General features: G+C 39.7%; 1 protein-coding gene and 1 long non-coding RNA gene across 3 annotated transcripts; one reads left to right on the forward strand and one right to left on the reverse strand.

Annotated features, from left to right (window-relative positions):
* Window positions 1-948: 948 nt before the first annotated feature.
* On the reverse strand, window positions 949-8190 carry LOC121324621 (mothers against decapentaplegic homolog 5). 2 transcript variants are annotated; one of them, XM_041266707.1, is made up of 7 exons: window positions 8110-8190; window positions 5582-6487; window positions 4761-5018; window positions 3735-3845; window positions 2811-3032; window positions 2065-2321; window positions 949-1525 (listed from the first exon to the last, which is right to left on the reverse strand). In XM_041266707.1, exons 2-7 carry the CDS (start codon window positions 5982-5984, stop codon window positions 1382-1384), a joined length of 1395 nt encoding a protein of 464 aa, XP_041122641.1. In that variant the 5' UTR covers window positions 5985-6487; window positions 8110-8190; the 3' UTR covers window positions 949-1381. The 2 variants fall into 2 exon arrangements, with proteins under 2 accessions (XP_041122641.1, XP_041122640.1); XM_041266706.1 differs by having other exon boundaries at window positions 3735-3848.
* Window positions 8191-8286: 96 nt separating this feature from the next.
* On the forward strand, window positions 8287-10707 carry LOC121324622. Its single transcript, XR_005951250.1, has 3 exons — window positions 8287-8510; window positions 10291-10338; window positions 10498-10707. It is a non-coding gene; the product is annotated as an uncharacterized LOC121324622 (long non-coding RNA).
* The last annotated feature ends 4679 nt before the right edge of the window (window positions 10708-15386 follow it).

A 15386-nucleotide genomic window follows, 5' to 3' on the forward strand; every position in this document is an offset into this window, starting at 1 on the left:
GGTGCATGAATCTAGACTCAAGAGCAGGATCGCAGTAAAGAAGCTATTTAGGAGACTATATGAATTTTCTTAAGGAGCATATAGACCAGGGCTTCCCCAACTCGCCCTGCGTCTGCTGGTTTTCATTCCAACTGGGCTCTCAATCACTTAACTATACACCTTAATTGAAGTGCTTAATTAGATCTTTTTACTTGGTTTCAGCTCAAACAGTCGCCGATTTCAAGTTAGCTATAACATTTTATAAGTAACCTGAACTCTGCAACTGTTGAAGAGCTGAAAACAATTAAAAAGGTATAATTAAACAAATTATTAATTCAATTAAGGGTTAAGTGATTGAGAAAAAAACAGAAGACACAGGGGGTCCCCAGGACCGGATTTGAGAACCTCTGACATAGATGTATTTATAAATACATATTATCTGAACATTATCCACCGAAAACAAAGCAGTACACCCACTTGCAGGCTGTCCTAGACAGAAGGGAGCAGGGTCATTGTAGGTCTCTACGTGAAAGTGTAAATCAAGCTTCAATAAATCAGGCCAAAGTCACAGTTGCCTGGAAGGGGTCTATGACAATTCATCACGAACAATTATTCACCAACAATTCATCAGCAGGTACAAGTCATCACCAGCGACAATTCATCACGGAGGGTTATCCTATCACAGCTGTTTAAAACGGTATGGTGAAAATGACCGGTGCTCCGCGTGTAACCCTAACCAGTGAGTTATTGTCCGTGATGAATTGTCCCTGGTGATATAAAGTGCGTGACAAATTGACAGGATACCGTCTGGAAGGTATCATGATTCCCCAGTATCCAGTTTCAATTCCACCAGCTTTCGTGGAGTGTCCAAAACAAAAACATGACCAACTAATATATCATAAAAACACATTCTCCACCAATCATTAAAACAAAAAAAAAAAAAAAAAAAAAAAACATATCCGAGAAATCTAAATGTTTAAGACCGACTTTATTTAAGGTACGTCATCTTATTTGTACTCTGTACAGAAAGACAAAAAGCAGATGCGCTCTGGGTGTATTAGGGATAGTGCTACAACAGTGTCTCTTAAATGTAGATTGATATTGAAAAACACGCACGCACACACACAATAATAATCCAACCAGTCCTCCGGTCCTGCAGGTGTCTCCAACCAAGTTCCACATAGGCTTAGTGCCACAACTGTACACCACTGCAAGAATACTGGTCTCCAGTGAATTTATTTTTATTTCATTTACACTGCCTTCTTGGTAAAAAGTCATTTCTTAGGCAGATGAAATAGTTCAGCCTTACAGACCCATAGTTTTTTGTTTAATAGTCAAACGTTGTTTTAAAAAAAAAAAAAAAAAAAGCTTATAAAAATGTAGCCCCCATCCCACACATTTATTAGGAGACTGATGAGATAGGGTTAAGAGGGGAGCCCATCTGTGTCAGTACTTTATCCAGCCACTGGAGGGAGCCATGGAGATGAACTTCAATCCAACAGGGGGTGCTGGTGACGTCCTGACGGTGATATTCTGCTCCCCAGCCCTGAAAAAGATTCATATTGAATACAAATATTAGGCAAAAACTTTCAAACATGGTCACCTTGAACAAGTATGCCAATAACAACCAACCCCACACATCTGTTCTACAATTTATAAAAATGCAACTGCAAAAAAACTAAAGAACATATCGCTACGTGCATCACCAGGCATGGGTCTAAAACCCCAAAACTTTTTTGTTGTTTGTTTTACATTTAGGGTGAGGGGGGTTCTAGATGGCTAAAAACAGTATGAAAAGTCGACTTTCATGGTTCTTTCTGGTATTGCCCAAATATATTTGGGAGTGGGTATCCTGAGAACTGTTCAAATACATTATAAATAAGCACAGTGCCCACTGCCCACTGCCCATAGTACCTCTATCAAAATAAAAACACACTAAAAAGTGTTAAGTGAATGCAAAATCAACACAAGTCGCTGATGTTCTCTTTTTGTATTTTGTTCTGGGAGCGGGGTAGTTCTCAGTGTTGATCTGTTAAAACCAGCAATGTAAATGTTCCCTGTAAAGGCCCAGCTGATGGCACTTACCTTGACGAAGCTCATGCGGATCGTGCACATCTTGGTGAGCTCATAGACAGCCTCAAAGCCATCATTCACAGACTGAGCCAGCAGCTGCGCAAACTCCTGGTTATTGAAGATCTTGAGGCTGCAGCCGCTGGGGATCTTACACACAGTGGTGGGGTGGAAGCCGTGGTGGTAGTTGCAATTTCTGCTCTGAACGAAGATGCTGGTGTCACTCAGGCACTCGGCATAGACCTCTCCACCGACATAGTAAAGGTGAACTCCTGTACAGCAGCAAGGAGTGGAAGAGGGGTCTCAAACATATACTGTACTACAATCACAGCATTACTGCACTTTGCCTATAATGCCTCATGCGTGGCAGTGTTTACGTCTGTAGCAGCTATGGGGTATTTACTCTGATTGAGAGGTATTTATTGCTTTTTATCATGCAGTAACAACTCAATTGACCGTCAAGAAAAAAAGATGCATTTTCTGCATCATTAGTGTGGGTTAAGTGTTTAAGGGAACAGCTCTGAATTATAATAAGAACATGGAACAGACATTTCCCTTATAGAGATTGATAACTAACATCAATCAACTACTAAGATAACTGAGAAAATAAAAGTGGGAGAATTGTCAATTAAAAAACCAAATGTGATCTGCTGAGACCAGCTTTTTTCATTATTACAATACGTATATAGAACAAGGTGCCTTGGCCTGAATAATAACAGTAGAACGTGGTGATGTGATTTATTTAGCGATTGGATGCAAACCTTTGCCAATGTGCCGCCGGGTGTTCTCGATTGTGGAGTTGCGGTTGACGTTGGACAGCAGGCCCAGACAGAATCGGTTCTTGTTGTTGGAGGGGTCTGTGAAGCCATCAACCAGCACGCTGGTGGAAGAAGCATAGAAGGCCTCTCCCACTCTGTTATTCAGTTCGTAATACACAATGGAACACCAGTACTTCGGCTCCACATACTCCACTGGCTGCATACCTGCAAGGAATACAGACAGGAGAGTTACTCTCCCAGCACTCTGCAGATTCCACTGTGAATCACAAGCGACTACACCAGTGGTAAAAGCACTATCCAAGGTCTCTCCAAGTAATACAGGCTGCATGCGGTGCAATGTGGGGAAGCTTACACTGCTTCCTTAACCATAAAATACTAAATAGTGGTATATTTAGAAATGCCTGTGAGCCTGCTTAGTAGTGTGCAAACAGAACAAAAATGCCATGACACAAGTCCAAGTGTGCCCCGGTAAGCATTCCTGTTCAGTATGAATATCTTGCAATCTTGCTTGCCAATGCTCATGGTGTACTGCTGACCCCTTCTCAACAGCACCATGCGTCTCAGCAACCAAACTACATGCCAACGTGGATTAAGTGACATATTAATGGAAGAGTCTCTTAGAACTGTAGTACTGACTGATTGCTGTTGAACAATGAAAGCAAACTTTCTTTTAACTTCTAAAGATTGCGGGGCATTGATTTTTTATACAGATGTTTATTATTTAAAACATGCTGTACTGCTGTATATAAAATTGTTTCTAGATATAAAATATGCTATCCACATGTTTCGAATTAATATTTGTTGTATTCTTAATCTGAGAAGGGTTTTATCGTGTATGGTTGGGTGCAGGGAGGACTGCCTCCGGTAATGCAGATATACCCCTCACAGTATTGCTGCCTGTCTCACCTCCCCTGGGCATGTTCACAGGGATAGTGCTGCTGTTCCCCGTTTCCATTGACTGGGAGCTATCCTGACACATCTGGTCATCTGGAGGCATGTAGGCAGGGGGTGGAGTATCTGCTGGAAGGAGAAGCACAAAGCCATCAAGTCAGATTCCAACTCGCAACACTGAAAACAGCGGATTGAACTAGGAACAAAATCGTGGAAATTATTTATTTCTTCAAGTTGAAATACATGAACGTGTGTGTCTAAAATAGACCACAAGATGGTGCTACTAGAACATGCAGGTTGTCCAAAACAAAAAAGTGTTTTTTCTTGTATGTGGTCAGTCAAAAGACCATGAAGGAGAAGCAACAGATAAACAATCAAGAACAATGACAGATCACACAACTAACAGCGGACAGTGCCCCCTGTAACACAAAGTGCTGTTTTCCATGATCTACTGCATGCTACAGTGCCACGGTGTCACAGAATTAAACTGTTAAATTCTGCATAGAAAAAGAAATGTAGAAATGTATTTATTTTTTATATGAAATCAGATGTACCCTTTGACATGCAATGGGCAATTACAGCTGCATTTTAAAGATCAAAAATCGGAAGGGCTCTACATCACTGCTTAGTTTGAAGATCAATTGTGAACTCCCAGTAACTTGTGCTCACACGTTATTGTACCACTCTGTACTCACTGTAATTTGCAACGAGCCTCAAATGTCTCGTCTAGTCTTTGTTTTAGTGTTTTGTATTTAATAGTCCTGCTGGGATGTACATAAGTTTGTCATGTTTGAATATTCTTTCAAAACATACCCAGCATCCCATGAAAATACCTATTAAAGAAAAGACAGCGAGAGAGAGAAAGGCACTCTTCCATGTAGCAGAATGTGTGTTATTTACTTCAGATGTAATTGATCAATTCTGCTCTACAGTATGTACTAATACAACACGTGGTCATTATTAGCCGATAAACACACTGCATACATTGTTTAAGTATTCGTCCCAGCACTAACTTCTATTAAAACAAAAACATGTAATAACCTGGCAGCTGGAAGGGACTGGAGGGTCCTGAGCTGGCAGGAGAGTTGGGGTAGGGGCCACTGCTGGCAGGGGATGGTGGGTAGGGGGAGTTGGGCGAGATGGAGAAGGAGTTGCCCCCGCTGTGCTGCTGAAAGGACTCCGGGAAGGTGACATTGTGAGGCATGTGGGGTTCATTGTGGCTCAGGTTGCGGAACTGGACCAGGAGGCTGAGCTGTGCATTAAACTCACTGTGCCTGGGCACCAGCACCGGAGGCAACACTGAAATAGGAAGAGCGAGACGGTTACTTTATCAACAACACAGCGAATAATTGTTGCAGTACATTTTCAGTTTCTTTTACCAAACTTAAGATATGCAAATATATCAACTACAAAGCTACAAACTACTACATGACGGTACATTAGCTGTAGGCCACATGCTTTGATTGCAGATAGTGATTATGCAGCAGGAAGCAGTAGTAACTTTTTTATCTAGCCTTCAGCAAAAATATGTGCACTATCCAAATCAAAGGCACTAGCGAAGAATAAAAACAGGTGGACCAGTGATTACATTGTTATTACAAAAAAACAAACAGCGACATACATACCTGGTCATGACTGTAAACAATGTCCAAACCATTTTTCACAAATGAAAAAGGATATATGGATGTACAGACAGGGGCCTAAAGTTACCCGGTCATAATTAACTGTTCTAAAGAATGTCCTTGGAAGTTTTCAAGCAGTTCTCTGGATCCGTGCAAAAGACTAAACTGTGACGTTCACAACTGCGTCAGTGGATAGGATTGAGGCTTAAAAACCTTTGCCCCACCTCACCTTGTACGTACCTGGGCTCTCCACTCGTTTGTAGTGATAAGGGTTGATGCAGACTTCCTTCTGCTTGGAACCAAAGGGATACTCGCACACTTCAAGGGGCTTGAGCTCATGGTGGCTCTGGAGGTCAGGCCAGCGCCAGACACGGCAATAGATCACATGGGGAAGGCCCTTGCGGTGGGACACCTGAAGCCGGCCATCCAAGGAGCGAGGGATGGTGACGCATTTTGAGGGCTGTCCGGGGCTACTCAGCGCCTTCTCCAGGTCTTCCATGGCACCCTTCTTCTTTTTCAGCTTCTTAACCAGAGCGTCGACTGCTTTCTCAGCCCACTTCTCCTCTTCATCCCCCTGCTTCCACCCCAAGAGCCGCTTCACTGCCGGGCTAGTGAAAGAGAACAGGCTGGACATTGTCGTCATGGTCGGAACCACAGTTAGGACCTGCAGTAAATTTGGCAAAGATCAGAAAAAAAAAAACACAGCAAGGTGTTTCTCCTCCAAGGGTTTTCCTCTTTACACAGTCAAAATGCTTGCCAGCTTATTTTCTTGATTTTTTTTTCTTATTTTTTTGTCCAGAAGAGACTCCTTCTAGTGGCTCAGCTAGGAGGTTGTCTGCTAGTTTGCTAGTTGGTGATGGTCTGAAACCACAGTAAGGTCAACTGTAGCTTGATACATCCAAAATGAAATGGACAGAGAAACCACAGTAGCAGAGTATTTGTGACACAGTCCAAAACTAGTTGCCAAAGTGAAATGGAGCCAACTTTTAAACTCTGTGGTGACTGAAACCATTCACAGTATAAATGACAGAGAGTAACTATACTTTTCCTTCTTCCTTCTTCCTATATTCAGGTGTCTATCCCATACCAGAGAATCAGATTGTTAATATACTGTATGTTCAGTTGTCTTGTGCACACTTCAGGGACCTGTAAGAAAAAACAGAACAAAGACAGTTGGTGTCACATGAAACATACAGAGTCTTCAATTTAATTCACCGATGATTTATTAATTTTCAAGTATTTAATTGCTGGTTTCACAGAGCTGGTGCTACGTGGGGTCAATAAAACCAACCCTGAATGTTTAACTTTGATTACAATTATCACAATGTACAGTTATGAAACTCACCCTATGGAATTAAACATAAAACGGGGCTGTCAATGCAGCAGCATTTCAACCATTTCTTAGGCTCTCCTTACATTAGTAACCTCATGTTCCTCTGGGAAAGCGCTATTTACAGTTTGTTTGTTTTTCTAAAATAACACGTTTAAATACAGATAACATCTTTAAAATCACTTGTGGTCGGTACATTTCAGTCTGTTCTTTTGCTGCTGCCTGCCAAAAAAAAATAAATAAATAAAAATAAAAATGTGTTTCAAGTTTCAGATTAACTCAGTAAGCTGGTCTCTAAAATGCAAGTGTGAGGCTACAGACAGAGAGCCTACATGTACCACAAAATGCACTCAACAGTTCAGCAAGTTTCACTGCAATCTCTTGGAAATCAGACAACCATGAACCCTACCAGCAAAAAAGCATCACGAGGTCACCAGAATACAACACGAATGTACATGTGCTATTAGTATTCATAACAAGTCAAATCAAAATTGGATTTTTGTTTTTCTATATTTAAAAACTGTAAGCGAGCCTTCCAATTTAGGAAAAGCTCCTGGTCTGCGATTTTCATCCAGCGCAGACCGTATGACCGTAAGGTAGGTTGGTAGATGTGGATAAAGAGACACCCAATATTAATACTTTGGAGAATGTGTGCAAATCGGTTGCATGATCCCTGCAACCCGTTGTCTTCTTGTACTCAATTAATTTGCATCTGTGCGAAGCTAACTTCAGACAAACAACACAATTAAAACTACAGCAAGTTCTGTACAAAGAAAATGGGTGTCCACAATAAATAAAGAAATAAAGAAAGAATGAGTGTGGGATTAGTAGAATGATCACAGAAAAGGACACGACAAGACGGAGTTTCACTTTCATGAAAACACACAGTACTCGTTTCATTAACCTCCAAGTAATGTGCAACAGCACAACTGTTACACAAATCCACCCACACAATCTTAACATAGCATTCAGAAAATTGATTTTAAACTGCTATCGACGTAACGTTTTAGATCGACTAAGCAAAGCGTGTTGTTGTTACCCGGTTAAACAAACGAAATAGTAATTCCAAATAAATAAATACATAAATAAATAAATAAATCAAACTCAACCCGATTACATCAAGGTTCACCTTACGAGATTTGTGGAACAACAAAATAACACAAGTTACAACGCAACTCATGGGATGAGTTAAACAACCCAGAGTTACTCTAAACACAGTCAAGTTCAAATCAACGAGAAATCATTCCAAAACTGACGCCATGTCTGCAGATCCCAGATTCCTCATTCCACCCCCCCCACCTTAAAGTTTTAGGAATGAAAAAAAAAAAAGTTTTTCAGTCAATATAACGCCAGACCCAAAAGAAAGTATTTCTCGTGCGTTTTAAATAATGCCGCGTTTTACCGCAAACACGGAAAGTTGTTTGATAAAATCTCTTACCTTTTAGGAAGCGGTGTAACTTCCTTGGTCGTTTCTTTATTTAGTTGTGTTTTTTTTTTTTTTTCCTTCTACTGTCTCTCCCTCACTGCCTTCTGAATCCTGGCGTCAGTGAGACTGGAGGCGGAGCGTCGCAGCCCGTATCCCTCCGCCTGCCAAAGGCTCGCGTTTTTGCGCTCGGCGTTCGAGTCTCAGACAGACAGTGCCAAGGAATTGCACACACAGTAAGGCAGGGTCAGCAACAGAGAGCGCCTGTGCGGGTGTTTTGTCCTACCCGTATTTAAAAGTAATTGTTCCGGTTACAATGGGGTAAAGGGACGTGAGGGCAAAATGTGATTTGTTTTGCAGCCTTCAAATATAGTATTGGTTCAAGGAATTAAATACGAGCGCTGTCATAAAACATCGTAAGTCTCTCTTCCAAAGCTGCTATGTTATTGTTTGTATTGATTTAGTTCAGAGTCATGTTTGTCGTCCCCCCCGCATGTCCTGTCAACAAATAACAGTATATCATCAGTGCTACAACAGGCGTCGAAGGAATTCACGGTGTCTTTGCTACGCCTACATAAAACTACAATTCCCAGGATCTCTTTCAGTTGCTTGGAATCTAATTTCCTTTAGGTAAAACTGCCAGGAAGTAAAATGAACGGTGCAAGATGCAGGCCAAAAAAAAAACTAAAAAAAAGCCAGCCATTAATTGTTTAGTTGAACCCAGGTCCGGAATTGTAATAGACTAATTGTGTAATTCATTTGAAATTAATGAACCGAATTACGAACTGAAAAAAACTCATCGGCAGACTTCTATAACTGAAAGTTCGTGCATTGATTTAATTTAAAATTGCTCGGAGTGTGGCAATCTGCGGAAGGATACAATCCCTCTGCCTGGGTTTATTGTATTCCGTGGAAGGATTTACTCGGGCTGGGTGACGTCACAATTTGGCTCCATTCGGCCTAGCATTTAAAAGTCCACACAAGAGCGATTAAGCCTTATCAGCTATTAAAACAATTAAAAAAAAGAAGAAAAGAAATATGTAAATGAAATTATATATATATATATATATATATATATATATATATATATATATATATATATATATATATATATGTATATATATATATATATATGTGTGTGTGTGTGTGTCTGTCAGTGTGCCTGTCAGCGTAGTTGTCAGAATAACGTTATTGTTAATATGTAATACCGAGGACTTAAATTAAGGTCGTAAATAGAATGTAAATAAAGTCTTAATATATATGAAGTATGACGTTTTATTTATTTACGTTCTGCAGTGTGTTCCAATACTTTAAACACTCTGTAGAAGGCATAACTATTTTACTTTCATCTTTCTTTGCATAGCTTTGTGTAGCAGTAGCCTGCAATGCAGTAGAGAAGCATATTGCTATCGAGTTTCTGCATCCACAGCACTAGGACTGCAGAATATTTGGTGTTATTCAACTGTCTTCACAATACTTAAGGACTTTTTTTTTTTTTTTTTTTTTTTTTTTTTAAAGCATATTTTTTATTCAGTCCTGTTTGATGTTCCTTTTACAGAGCTTTGTTTAACTTAAAAGAATGTTTATGAACACACACACACACACGCACACAAAACAGTCCTTGAAACAGCCTTTGAAGTTCTGTGACTGTCCTATTATTATCTAGGATGGGGAACATGTGCTCTGCTTTGCCACTATACCCAATAGAAGAATGGGATGCATGAAAATTACTACATTGATTAGTTGTTCAGAACTGGCCACAGCAGCCACCGTCAAAAATCACAAATGAAATGTGTTAGGTGGTTTCATTTTAACACGCTGCAAAGTGGTAACTGCAAAAAAAAAAAAAAAAACCAAAACAAACAACTGCTCCTCTCTCACGCAATCAGAAGATTAATGTACACACAGCTATCTCTGCTGGAGCCTATTAGCACATGGTTTTGCTGTTGACATAACCATTTTTCAGTGTTTGAATACCAGGATTAGAATAGAGTGCCTGTTTGCGATTCATGACAGTTTAATGCTGTCTGCAGAGCTTTTAATTCCCCACAATTCATCATGGACTTGTGACCTTCATTGTGAAATATGAAAGTGCCATATAGAAACAGCTATATGTGCAACCATGAGACAAGATAGATTTAATATACTAATGTATGTTTTAATGTCTGTTGCATACAATTGTGTTTCATTCAATAGCTTGGAACCCAGATGGACAGTAGAGAAAGAATACACATATTTAAACAGGTAATGCAGTGTTGTACCCAGCAGAGGGTGATATTTAGCCACGCATGTCTAATGGCTACAGTTCAAAAACACATCTGTGTTATTATTTTTAAAATATATTTTTCTATGCATTTTCAGTTTGATGATCAATCTTTTTTTTTTTTTTTTTTTTTTTTACAGGAAGCTGAACTGTCACGTTGAATAAAGTCTGCTTTTATTTTGCTGCCAACACACTAGAGGGTAATATAATATAAAGACACTTTGGCCGACCCAGACTACATTACATGTCTCTGGCAGGGAGCAAAAACTGAAGAACAGCTCTTGAATTCAGGTGAAAGCATCTATTAATGATTTACACCCTGCTAGGCCAAGAAGTTGATGTAAAATTGAAATGCCTCAGACCCTTCTTAAACAGTGAATTTCATTCATTGTAATACAATGACTACAACTAACTTTGAGTAAAGACTGAGCTAAAGTCTAATGTGTGGGACCTAACCATTTTTTTGTATGCTTTTACAGACCATTGTAATGCATCCCACTTCGGGGTTTAGCTGGTTCAGGTGCCAACAAGTTACTGTGGTGTGAAGCGAGGTACTATATGCTGTTTTGTTTCTTTGAAGGAACAGATGGAAAAATAGAATGTCTTTTCTGTGCATGGGATTTGTCAGCTCTTAGCTGGAGTTGCTTTGAGACTTCACTGGCATTGGTACTGTTTTGATTTATCAGCTGCCTTCTGTAGCTGACCTTGAGGGTCCAAACACTCAGAAAAGCCCTTTTTAGCTGCCATTCATCACAGTGACATGAACTTAAAACAGATCTAAATTACAGTGCCTTAAGAAGTGTCTTCCATTAAAGGGAAAGATATCTTTCAAACAGACAAGGAGGTTTTACTGTGGCACATTGAACTTAAATATTTTCTAACATTAAAATATAGGCACAAATATAGTCATTCACCTTTGAATCTTACAGTGAATGTTTAAATTGTACACATGTACATTTTAATGTTATAACACAGTTGAGGAAGGTCATTTTTAATTATTGTTATTGAACAGAAATACACTGCCTGGCCATTAGTTGAATGTGTACCCGGATCACAGCCTGCTGGAAAGTGTCTTGAGTAATGTTAATCCGTTCAATCGTTATTATTTCAGACTATTAACATCGGAGCAATTTCAGATTTCAAATTGCTTGGTCCTGACGTGCCGAATCAGTGAAAGTCATCCCTCGCCACTAGGAGGTGCCATTGAGCTCTAGTGGGGTGATAGAAGACATAACCTGTTGTGGGTCTGCGTGCTGATTGATAACGAGGCACAGCAGGGTCAGGTGTAACACGCAGCCAGCAATCCCATCACCTGCATAAATATTCCTTGTTAACACTTTGCTCAGCATGAAACCTGAATCTGAAGAGATAAATCACTGCAGAACACTGCAGAACAGGGACTGAAAGCTAATCTGTCTTCCACATGGAGAATCTGTCTGTAGGGCTCATTAACAAGAGACTGGTTACAATACTGGTTTCTGTTGTAAATCATTGTTGCTAACTTCTGATTGGGAGATAGTGGGTTTGAAGCCCCACTGGCCTCGGTGACGTCTACTGTAGTTAGAATGCAGTAGGAACAAGCAGGTAATGTAGTTAGTTCAGTCTCAAAAGGTGCTTTGCTTCAGTGGGACAGAACCTTCATTCATGTAATTAAATAGTATCTTAGGGTTTCTGCATAACTTACTTAGCTGCAAGTAATTGATCTTTCGTTTTTATAGGATAACAGCACTATACAATTAAGAAATATTTTGCTTGAAAAGAGTTTACAAAGTAATGATCGGTAGAACGCTGCATTAACTGACTATGTCTATGTGGTAATAGGCTCTGTTCCAAAAATGTAATTACTTGGAAAAACTTAAACCAGATAAATATCCTGTAGCAACAAAGAAGTGACTAAATCCAATAATTTTCCCTACCTGTATTTATTTAAACAGATTTTGAATTTAGAATGAATACATAAAATCTACCATGTAAATCCCAACCTTCTTTTTAATATAATATATGGCCTGAGAAGGATATGAGTGTGGATAATTTTTTTTTATTAATAATGCTGAGCTATAACAGTGAGTTTGATATTCTAGCCAAACCAAATAAGCCAGGTTCCAAAATTCAATTCAGTCTGAAGTCACTTTCCATTGCCTTTGAAACGGTCCACGCATGCAGTGTTTCATTTGGGATATTTGCAAGCAAAATGAAAAACACTGGGGAAAAAAAGATACAATTTAAGATACAGCAAATAATGAAGCCTGCAGCCCTGTGTTCACTCCACGCCATTGTGTGTATTCTCTCTGTCCTGCGTCAGGGAAGATAGTTGTGAGTTCAAGTGTAGTTTGGATCAGTTTAATTAATATGTTACTTTCTCAATGATGAATGCACCTTTGTGGGTATAGTGTACAACACTGACTAATAAATCAACACAGTAAAGAAAGCAATCTCCCTGGTATCCAGATTAGCTGCTCTGTTCCTAACCGTCTGGTTCCACTTCCTCTCTATCATCCAGGGCCCACGTCCACAAGATGTTTTGTAACAATGTGGGTTCCCTAGTAAAATGTTTTTTTGCATAAATACACATCATTTCCTGCTGGAAAAAAAAATATTCCAAAGACCTGTTAAAGCTGATTGAAGAAGAAGAAGAAGAAGAAGAAGAAGAAGAAGAAGAAGAAGAAGATGATGGCGATGATGATGATGATGATGATCATCATCATCATCTTTCTAAAAGCGATGAGATGACCCTGCAGAGTGATGCACTGTATGGAGGGGTTGGGGCATCTCCGGCTGCTGCTATTTGCTTACCAGACACACAAAGCTCCTTTACAAAATGCTTAAGCAAGTGGAACATGTACTGGAATGTGCCAGGCAGCAGACCCTCCACAGGAAAGCACAAGTGTTAATAACGCCCCATGTGTTCCACATTACTGGCTGGCTGGCTGGCTTCATTGTGCTTAGGAAAGTCTAAGGGCTCTCTCTATAAGCAAAGCAAAAAAAGAAAAGATGTGCAGCCTTCAATAATGATTATGAAAAAACAAACCATGGAACGTAATGTGTGTATCAAACTTAAGCCCCTTTCACACTGGTATGCTCTACCTGGGTCGGAACCTACCTGGTCAGGACCCGGTGGCATGCAGGTCGGGTATGTGATTTCACATTGATTTTGATAAAGCAGGGTTGACCTGGGTGACAGACACAAGTACACAATGTGTGTATCAATGCCCCGGAAGCAGCTTGTTATGGACTCTTCTTTGGATTGAACCTTGAGCCCAAATGTTGATTAGAGCAAATGTTTCTTCATCCCTGCTGCAATCCGGCTCATGGTGTGTCTCAAGCAACACGAATATGGCTAAACAGAATAAACAGAAATGTTCCTTGCGGAAGTGAAACCTTCACAAGGCTGTTTGTTAATTTGTTGGCTTATGAACGGCTGGCATGCATTTTGTCTCTCTCAACCCAGGTTAAAGCGCGTCGACCCACATCCTGAGGTGGGTCGCTGCTACCCAGGTAAGACCCACGTATGTGTTTTCACACTGTGCAGGATTGTGACCTGGGTAGCCAGAATCAGGATCGGGACCCTGGTAGGAGTGCCAGTGTGAAAGGAAAATAACATATTCATCTTACAGAAATAATTCCGTGAAGGGGGCATTCAATTACTTGAACCTTTAAATTATATACAGTGCTTGTACACTGATGAAATTGAAACATATATCAACTGGACTAAAAACTTAATCCGTTTTTGAAACCATGAGTCAGGATCACTTTATGCAATGTAAAAAACAGGGCCAACAGACTCACTCCATAGAACATTCCTGAGGACCTTATTTCTGGTTGAGTAATGGTAAATTAATAGGGTTACCATGGAAACAACTGAAAAACACAGTACAAAATGAGTGTGGTAAACCTTTATAAGGCTATACTGTCACAATACTTTTCAAGATTACGGAATAGTTGATATTGCTCTTTGCTGTTTAAATTCTTATCAGGCATGAAGACATAGTCCTCCTGGTTCATTTTACACATCCCTCTGTACTTTTCCCTCTTCCTGGAGACCACACTTTCCATTGTAGGCTGTAGGTCTTCTGGCAAATGCTTGACCACAGCTGTACTGTACTTCAGTTTAGAATTGAAGTACAGTACAGCTAACTCCAATCATTACTTTGCGCTCAAAACACATCTTGAATGGAGAGTGAGTGGAAGACACACAGAGTTGTGAAACTAAGTTAAGATCAAATAAATCTCTAAATCTAGTTAAATCATGAGAATGCTGTTGATGCATGGGAAGATCATTTTGTGCTTCTCAAAAATAGCCTGCATCTTCAAGTACAGTTTAGCGATGCATGTATTAAAATCCCCAACAAAGATGTGACTACACGAGTACATACTGTTACTGACCAATCTATCATTATTGACATACAGGCAGCTATTTTCAAAGAAGGATCATTAGCTTCATGAGGAATTCAAAGCAAAGCTTTTACAATTTCAGCATTTCTAACCAACAGTACCAGCTTGGGCAGATCAGAAATGCTGATCAGACCCCCATATTTTTTTTTGTAATTACAGATTTATTTGATGTTTAATTTTTTCCTCAAATTCAGGATGGAAAATTTGGGCTGCGTCTTGAATTCAAGGGCGTCTTAAATTTGAAGGTATACAGTATAATTAAATAATTTTATGCATTTGAAGGATTGAAAATTTTAGTGAAAAAATTATTTGCTAGTATGACATTTTTATTGGTGGTTTTGAAATGATTATTCATTATCATCAGTGTCTTGGCTAAAGCACAACAAATTAAAGCAGGCTTGTGTGTTGATTACAGTGTGCAGTTACATGGAAATGTACCAGTTCAAAATGGAACGAGAATTGACTTGTTCAGTAGCTTGACACACACAGTTTTAATATCTGTAGGCATGTGGAAAGGACAACTGCCAGCATTCATATGGTCTTACTTACTGTAAAAGAAAGTGCATGCAGCTGTGCTCCAACTCCGAGACAGACTCTGAAATTCCAGCTGATAGAGATAGATTAAACTGCAAACACA

Source organism: Polyodon spathula, chromosome 12 (genome assembly GCF_017654505.1).
Source record: "Polyodon spathula isolate WHYD16114869_AA chromosome 12, ASM1765450v1, whole genome shotgun sequence".
Taxonomy (NCBI): Eukaryota; Metazoa; Chordata; class Actinopteri; order Acipenseriformes; family Polyodontidae; genus Polyodon; species Polyodon spathula.